The sequence below is a fragment of the Sturnus vulgaris genome, chromosome 5, assembly GCF_052056855.1.
Source record: "Sturnus vulgaris isolate bStuVul1 chromosome 5, bStuVul1.hap1, whole genome shotgun sequence".
Lineage (NCBI taxonomy): Eukaryota > Metazoa > Chordata > Aves > Passeriformes > Sturnidae > Sturnus > Sturnus vulgaris.
In genome coordinates this window covers 56,760,921-56,770,515 of record NC_142247.1, presented here as the reverse complement: position 1 = coordinate 56,770,515, position 9,595 = coordinate 56,760,921, and the positions used below count along the sequence as shown (strand labels likewise).

General features: G+C 35.5%; 1 protein-coding gene across 4 annotated transcripts in view; it reads right to left on the bottom strand.

Annotated features, from left to right (window-relative positions):
* Positions 1–6,379: 6,379 nt before the first annotated feature.
* Positions 6,380–9,595, bottom strand: part of BRD1 (bromodomain containing 1) — a 58,462-nt gene continuing 55,246 nt past the window's right edge. For all 4 annotated transcript variants that reach the window (XM_014868941.2, XM_014868943.2, XM_014868940.2 and 1 more), the window contains one exon: positions 6,380–8,281. In XM_014868941.2, coding sequence (XP_014724427.1) covers positions 8,098–8,281 — 184 coding nt within the window. In that variant the 3' untranslated portion in view covers positions 6,380–8,097. The remainder of the gene's footprint in view (positions 8,282–9,595) is intronic.

Sequence of the window (9,595 nt, the reverse complement as noted above, 5' to 3'; positions counted from 1 at the left end):
TCTTGACCTACAAGTTCTCTTGCTTTTGCTCTTCCTCTGCACTCCCACAGGGAATGATGGAGTAGCTCCGTGGATGCTTTGCTGCTAACTGGGGTCAGCCCACCACACTCCTTTTCTAACAAAGTTCACTGGGCAGCTGAGCCAGTGATTAAATCCCAAATCTATCAACTGAATAAAAAAGAAGACAATTTTATCACTGAGGCAGAAATGTATTCAGTTTGATTCTAGCTCTGTCCCAGGCTTTCTCTGTGGCCCTGGACAATCTGAATTTCTACTGTCCTTGGACAATTCACTCAATTTTCACCAACAGGAGCTTTACCAGAACTAATTTAATGGCAGGAGCAGCAGTAAGGCATTACTTTTGTCTTGCTCTGCAACTGTTTTCCCTCTTGTTTGTAATAAAATTAATCAGTAAGACGTTGTCTAACCTTATAGCCAAACAGCCTGTGGTTTTCTTTTATAGCAGATCCCATGAATATGAGAAAAGAAAGTGGTAATTTGATTATGTGTGCTTGAGAGGACCAATATTTACTGCAAAGGTTTCCTGTGTTCGCTTGCTGCAAATGCAAAGCTAAACAGACTCAGCTTCAGCTTTCCAACTGTTTTCACTCCCAAGGCTGTTTGTTCTTTAATTGGTAATTGTACACATATAGCTGACATTAAAGAAACTGTTGAATACAAAGGCTAATATGAACTTCAGGCTGTCCCCAAAAGAAATTTTTAGAGAGACAGGTAATAAAACAGACTTGTGTAGTTCATTAGCTACACCTAACCTGACTGAATACATCACTGTCAACTCTAGTAACCTTGGACACAGAAAGACAGTGTCACACTAACCAAGATTAATGAAACTACCGAATGTTAAATATAAAATTAGACCAGAGTTTTCAAAACTAAAACTTTTTATTGCTGAGGTGTTAAAATGCTAATGGTTTATTTTTATGCAAATAGCTTATATGAAGCATGAGACACTTGACAGACACTTTGAACAATTGCAGTAATAAGCAGCATCAACAGTCTGGCATACAAGGCTCTGGAGGAGGTGTCATGTGACTGCTGCTGTTACTGTCTCTGACATTATTTTTTTTTATTCTAACTCTAAACTGAGAAGCCTGCTCTTGTTTTCTATCCAGCATCCTTTTCCTTGCCTAGAAAATGGACTTCCAAAACAAAAATTATTTTACTGTCGTCAGTTCTTTACCTCTTCAGTTTTCTTTACCTTTTCCTTGTATTTTCTGGTGGACAGGCATAGTCTCTGATACATCAAATAATGCAGCAACTTCTCTTAACTGCTAACAATTCTCTCTTTATTTTGATGAGAAGTATTTTTCACTCCACTCCAGAAGGTCTTCTGAAAAACAGAAAAAAATTACAATATTGGATGACGCATTTTATTTACATAAAATATCATCATCTTTATATAAACTAGAACTTTTATACCTCTTAATGCTATGACTTGTATGAACACCACCACAACAACACAAAATATCATTAAGTAAATAATGAACAGAATGTGAGAGTAAGTAAATGGAGAGCAAAAAAACACAGCATGTTTGCTTCTCTCATCCTGGGAACCATTAATTCTGATTACTTATTCTGACTTTATTTTAACATATGAATTGGGAAGAAAGGAAAATAATAAAATTAGACTTAAGAAGATTAGGTAAAAAGTCATATTTACCTGTCCCGAGGCAGCTTAACAATTAAGAATTAACAACACAGCATTGAAGAGACCTCCTGGCTCATCAGGACAATGAGCTATTGCACGGTTCCCATCACAAAATTATTAAGATTTTTGTTTTGTTTTAAATGCCCAGTTGTCTCTAGCCTGCTGCTACAATGGCCACATGTCAAAGCCATGCAGGAACCTTGTCTGCTTGCTTTGCCCATGAGTTCCTGCACTTCGTGATTCATGGAAGGGAAGCACCAATGCACTGAGCACCTGGATGGGGAGTGTCCAAATGTCTGCTCTCGTCTGTGTAACATCTTGTGTCTTCTGTTTTGTGCTTCCTAACAAGTATTGGTTTGCTGTCACTCATTCTCAGTGAAAGAGGAACAGCTGGGGAACAATAGACTTTTATTAAAGCAGCATTAAAAATCAGAATAATTAGGAAAGAAAACCTTGTGGTAAATAAAGTGCTACAACATAAAATTATATTATCTTCATTATTTTTAATATTAATATTTTAAATATTATATCTGTATTATAGCTATTACATTAATTACTACATTGTATGGTTAATTTTAATTAAGATAATTTTATTATCCTATTTTCCTTATCAAATGGTTTCCTTATAAAATTTTCCTTATAGAAGTGTTAAATAGAAAACCTTAAGCAGCAGCATTTTATGCACACCTTAAATGTAAATTATTTTTAAAATAACTCCTACGAAAAGAAGACATGATTGGTTTTCTTACAACTAAAGTAGTTTACAGTGTTACAATACCTTTGTGAACTCTGCACACCAAAAAATTAGACAATCTTCAAAGTCCCAAAATCCTACAAGTTGCAGGGTAAAAAAATGCTAATGTTTTTCAATAGCTCCCTATTGATTATTGACAAAAATTACTCATGTTCCTGTGGTTCTCCATCTATTTGAGCATGAGCATCAAGTTTACATGGCCTTAAAGCAAAATTACAAAAGGAGAGTATTACCAACTTTTTTTAAACAAGGACTAGCAGTCTGAAAAAATGAATTGTCTGTCACTATCTCAAAACAGTGACAAAGCCCAAAAAATTAATCAAAAGAACTCCGATCCTTCATCGTCTTTGCACCATCTATTAGCAACTCTGTTTTCACATTAAAATGACAGGTGTAGATTCTCCTTTGTCCTCTGGGCTTTGTGGCTTTTTAAAATAAGGATGTGAAAATTGCTATCCTCATAGGGTTGGATGTGGACAGTAAATGTCTCCTCAAAGAGCCAAGTATGGAGGAGTGGAGGCCCCACTACCTGACCGTAGGAGAGGAAGACGTGTGAGCATTCAACTCATCCTCTTAGGCTAAACCTACTCGGGACTGGTGCCAGGGAGGCTGAACAGAGAATACGGGTACATCTGGTGTTTATACAGAATTTACAATGTGAAGGAAGCCCTTCATGGTGGACAATGGCTCCAGACAGCTGAGACAAGACCAAAAATGCAGCTTAATAGGGCAGACGAGAAAAATAGGTATCAATACATAAAATTTCATATAAATAGGAGCAACCAAAGACCGGACATGGAAACTATTCACATTACCCTAGATCTCTTTGAACAGCCAGACTTCAGCCACTTTAGCCCAGTAAGTGGAGACCTCCCTGGTTTGCTGACAGTGCTGGCTTGCTGCAGTGGAGACTTCAAAACAGATCAAAATGATCAAAAGATGAGCTGAGCTTCGAGGAACTGTGAAAATAAAAAGGCAGCAGAGCAGCACAAAGGCAGCAGAGCAGCAGCATAATGAGAAGATATGTGATAACACGGGGATCAATTTTAAAAATTTAAAGAATACTTTAAATTATTAAAAGAAAAACAATATTCTTATTCTGTCGCCTCTCTCCATTGTAATATAAGCAGAAAATAGAATAGGGTGACTGCAAACACTGTTAGTTTAACACATAGAAACAATTGAAAAAGATTGTATCATTAAAAATGCTGAGATTTAGTATTTTCCTTCCTGATCATCAGAGTTTTGGTAGCAGTTTCTGTGCACAGCCAATAAAAGTTGAATAAGTAGGCAGGTAAAAATAAATTTACAGCCCCTTCCCATGAAATACCAAATCCAAAAGTTTTAAAATTTTTTTAACTTCATGCTATTCCAAAATAATATTTTCCAAGCTTTCATTACCTCGAATTTACTATTTTTCTACATTAAAAGTTTTGGAGGAAATAAATCTTTCAAGGAAGAACGATAAAACAGGTTAAGTCATAGCAACTGAATGATGCTAAACAAAAACCTAAACAAGGTAACCCAAAGGTGTTGTGCTGGATGTGGACAGTAAATGTCTCCTCCATTTACATTCCACTTCTGTATTTTTTGTTACAGATATGCTGGGGGTCAGAAAGTTTTTTCTCACATAGACAACAACCTTTACCCATATGATAATAAGACTGAATTAAATTTATTTGGTTCCCTTGCACACATCCTCAAGACAACCTCCCCTTGCCAGGCTGCAGGACAGAGCAACTGTCTCATCTGGAACCTTCACCTCCAAACTTGAGTATTTCTGTTAATCAATCTATTTTTCTTGCAGTGCTACCAGCAGCAACCACCTCTGAGTCATTTCCTAACACTACAGAATGCAACTGTGAAAAGAAAAAAAAAACTAAATAAAAGTGCAAGAAATTACTCATCTGTCCCTTGCAATTAGACATGAGAGCCAGAAATCCAGAGCTATTTGTCCTTTGTACTAGCTATAATTAAAATTAAGCATTCCCAAATCGGCTCACTTGCAGCAAGAACAGAGAAAGCTACTTTTGATGAACTAGAAATACTAGAAGCAAAAAAGACTGCTTACAAGCAATAAGTTTTAATAGCAGCATTTGGAAAAGAAAAACTGAATACTTATTTTGTGGATGTTGATGGTCTGTGTGCATTGCTCCCTCTAGTGTAAAGGACAGAAAATCACAACAAACATTCCCCAAAAAATCACTGAAGTTGGTAAAAAACTTTTTAAAGCCATTTTTCTTTAGTCACATTTTCTCCCTAAATACTATAACATAATTGCTCTTATTTTGATACAAGAAAAGACATTTTCACATCGTTTCAACTGATGATGTCGGTCTCACGCTTCTATTAACAGGAAATGATCACACCAGAACTGAGCAGTGAAGGTGCAAACTTACACCTCATACTTAAAACTCTAAGAAGTTGGCAAGCCAGAATGTGGTGTCCCAGTTTTTCTCTCTACTAGAATACTAATTTCCACTCCATGTTATTATTACCATCATAGAAGAACAAGGTCTAAAACATAGTGAAGTACACTCCAATATGCACACGTTCATCTGACTACTGTATCTGGTTACGCCCTAGAATTTGGTGATAAAGCAGCTTTGGAGTTCAGACTTCCTTTCCTAAGTAGGTACGAAATTCATTAAAAACACTAAAATCACACTAAAGACTGGTGAGTCTGAGAAATTATTTTAAACTTTAACTCAATCTCAACAGCCACCAGATGACAATGGATTTCATCACTAGAGTATGGGAGTAACTGACACCGCTGCAACCTCCTCTCGGCAAGATGTGGGAAGAATTCCTGGGACAGTTTCCACCACATATTCAGAACAAAAATAAACCAGATTTTCGTGCCAGTTTAATCAGAAGATGCAGTGTGCTTTGTCAGGATACTGAACAGGCTTCTTTTAGTCAGTGAAGTTTTCCAGCTGATAATTCTCCCAAGTGCATAGTCACCCCTCTAAGATGAAGGCAGCCCATTTTCCTTCTCCAAGAACTGATGAAACCATCTCTGAACAGAAAAGTCATAAAATATCACTTGGAAGTCAGCAAAATTCGAACTAGAGCTTTCCCTGAAGATGCATTTTTTAAAAATGTTCCAAAATAATTACATTAATGCTCTTTTTTTTTCCTAAAGATGAGCTCTTCCCCCCCCCCCCCCATATGTTGCTAGTGTGCAAACCAACTGAGAATGTAGAATCATTTTGCAAATGTATGGTTTTTTTTGAACTGGCACTTCGTATTTCACAGGTATCAACATTCTTATCATACAAGTACCGTCATCTTCCAACTTCTGTTGTAACTGCATTTCCAAGGTTGTAACTGCGTTTCCATTTCTCTGTGCACCAAAATGAAGTTGTGAATCATTATTGAGTTTTACATACATAATCGAAGTACATTTTGTGGAACCAGCCTGAAATAAAATTTGATGCAGAGTATTTTTTAATACCTTTAACAGAGTCCTAATGACGACAAGTGGTTCTACAATCTCAACACTGCCCAAATTAGGCTCCATTCCCTTTAAAGAAGAGCACGATTATATGGCAGATGTTTGAAGTCATTATATTTAATGCAAAAAACCAGATTTTAATTTTTTCTAACTGATGTGGCTGTTGTGGCCATCAGAGCAGCATACCTCAATGATGGGCCTTCCAGTATACCTGTCATCACTGTTCTCCCTAAAGCTGTGTCTGCTGTCAAGTCTGAGAAAACGATTTTCTTGATCATTTGTGAAATTTATTCAACTCATCCCTAATTACCAGAGTCCATCACAGGCAACTGGTCTCAGCTAACTGGAATATCTCCTATGCAAAGGGCTCAGTAAGGACAATGCTGGGTGCCACAGGTGAACATTCAGCTTCTTGGCCCAGTGCCTCTGGAACAGCTCAGTCATGGACTAAGAAAACGGGCACTGCAGCAAAATCTCAGGGGCTAAATTCAGGACAAAATTTACAGTTGAGAAAGAAATTTTATTTCAAGCTTCTACGGGGGTATTACAAACAATAGAGAATAAAAACATTAAAAACTATTTAAAAAGTAATTGTCCCTTTAAAATAAAGATTCAAGCAGGTTTAACAATGAAGTATGCTATTCAATGAAGTTTAAAAAAAAAGATTTAAAAAGTATTGGTTTTGCTGTATTTGCTAATCCTTTATAAAAAAGCTGGGCATAAATACTTCGTGCATTCATATGCATTATTTGGTGTTTCATATTATATAACTTGGTACAGTATTTACGATATCACTGCAAAAGAGTTAAAACACAGTGCATTTATAAATAATGGAGCCATTATAAATCACATTGCAAACATACCTTGCCATTTTCATTGTTACAAATTCAATATTTCAGTGAAGGTAGGAATAAAGTAGCTACAACAATCAATATCTTGACTTTATTTTTTTTTCTTTTTAATATAAAAATGCAGTTCTGGAAACCCACCCTCCTTCTTCCCCCTGCCCAAACATAATGCTTTACTTCTTAAAAATAAAAATAAAGTACTAATTCTATATACATCACATGTACCATACAAAAATGTATCCAAAGTTTCTATTGCTACCAAAGTGTTCTAAATTAAAAGTTACATAAATCCCCTCATTGGAAACAAAAGATTACAAGTTACCAAAAAACCAAATTACACACAATCCATCAAGTTATTTTATACAATTTCCAATACATTTTTCTCCCAAAGCAAGTTGTCTTCTCATGTGCCTGTATAAAAATGCATATCAATATATTTGTCAATTTTATTTTTCATTATAAAGCAAATTAATACATTTTCTACAATAAATAAAACACAGGGAGGCACACATATCAACAAAATTAAACCAATGGGAGATAAATGGGATATGGTTTTGAAAGAAATAATGTGCTTGCAGGCTTTAAGCCAGGTTTGTTTAAAACAATAACAACCTTAAGTCATTTTGGGCAACAATGGAGTGTTTTTGGTGATTTGCAAGTGATGTACATAGTATAATTTTTACTGATGTCTTTCTCACAAAGTACCCTCCAAAATAACACAACTTCCTTTCTTAAAATACATATTTGTAATTGTAAATTTACATCAATCTTAAATATGTGGTACTTTGTGCAAAGAGCAACAATTTACACAAACATTCAGAAGTCTTTTTCAGAAGCTACAGACCAAGGAAGAAATGATACAAGCAGCACCATACTGTATATGATTCAGGCAAACTTATATTTGATGCCATTTTGATACTAGGCTTTAAGATCCACTAAACACCTAAAGCTGGAAGATGGTGCTTAGGTAACTTAACCTCAGAAGAAAGAAAAAAAGGAAGTAAAAGCGTGGAAAAAAACAAAAACCAAATCCCTCCCCAGCAAAATTATAAAAGGAATTAAGGAGCTACTTCTAAAATCAGAATAAGTTAAGTGTTGAATATACATTTATGTACAATTATGAACACTATGAACAAGACATTTTAACAGGTTTAGTGGAAAATCCTCCAATCTACAACACAATAAAATAATTAATCAATATGGCAATGGTGATTTAGAAGAATTGCTCAACTATTTCAAGTTTGCAGAACTCAGCCACTGAATCAACAATTAAGGGGTTGTATCTTCAATACATTCTTTTAGACAAAGAGGTTTATTAGTAGAGTTCAAGTCTCTGTGGTATTTTTCATGCCTTGCTAGAGAATCTCTGTTAGTCAATATCACTGAAGTCACTGACTGGTTCTCCATGGACTCGACTCAGGTGATTCATAGCACGATCAAAAGCAATTCTTACTGCTTTTCGTATGCTCGAGTTACGTCCTTCCATCATTTTTAACTTGTCTATGGTCTCATCTATACCAAGGGGAACCATTTTGGATTTGGGAAGCCACTGCCTGTAAGAGAAAGGTAAAAATTAAATCTGTTAAATATAGAATAAAATCAAGGAGTCTGTCCAGAAATGTCAGGGCTACTATGCAATGTTTCTCATATCACAGATCACCTTTAACATCTTAAAAAAACCCAATAAAACGCCTTTTAAGATAATGCTTACTTGCCTTAAATATTTAAAGAACATGAAATATTAAGAAAATCCCTTCCATAAAAGTGAGAATACACTCCAATTCAGTGATATGTACTAAGTGATTAAGTATCAACAGAAAAAAAATTAGCTTGAAATACTGATGCAGGTAAAGAATAGGCAGCAGCAACTAACAATGGATATGGCTCAAGATTCACCTGACACAGGATAATTTCTCTTCATTCTTCCCCTTCCATTATTTACAAGGAGTTTTCAGATGATGGATTTTTGCCTTAGATTTCAGGCATCTCAATTTGTTTTTTATGGAGAAAGCTAAACTGGCAAGGAAGTTCTGCTTTAGCATGCTTTTACCCTGCAATATGAAACTCCACTAGCTCTCTATTCAGGGTACTTGTCTGTTTTAAGCTCCATAAATATCTTCAAATTCTGAGCATGCAGGAGTGATAATGGAGCTCTACAAAAAAGCTCTGTAAAGTAAAGCTGTACATTCCATTATTCTAGTTAAAGCATTCTAAATATTTACTTTAAAAGTATAAATTAAATAGATGTCATTTTCATAAATGTTGATTGTAATCCTGTTTTCTGAAATTACAGGCATTAACGAAAACAAAAATTAGGTTAATTAATTAATATGTTTAAGATATGTTACTGTAGTCTGCAATCCCACTCCTGCAAAAGGCAGAAGCCCACCTTTTGCTTGAAAACATTAGTTTGGGAGACCATCTGAAGCCAGACCAACAGGAAATCAGACAGTCAAATCTGCAAGAATTTTCTTAGACATGAGTAAAATTGGTTATTGAAATATTTTCCTTCTCTTAAAGGACTCTAAACCAGAGCCGTATTGTACTGGGCACGCACACAAAATGTGAGGAGTCAGCACAAGGACAGAGACAGTATGATAATAGCATGAAAAGCAGCAGTCTAACCATTATCCATTTTAATACAGATCAGAGGAAGTTTTAAGAAGGTATTTTTAAAAGAAAGCTTTGCAAGTCCTCCAGATATAAGCGGGGAAGAAGAATAAACAAATAAGAAAATCCACAGGGGACAGACACTGGTATTGCACACTGAAGATGACGCACATCCTGCAAATGAATGAAAATCACCAACACGGGTTCAAGACTAAAAGAGACACAACAGAGATAAAATTATGAGTGTCAAAATAATC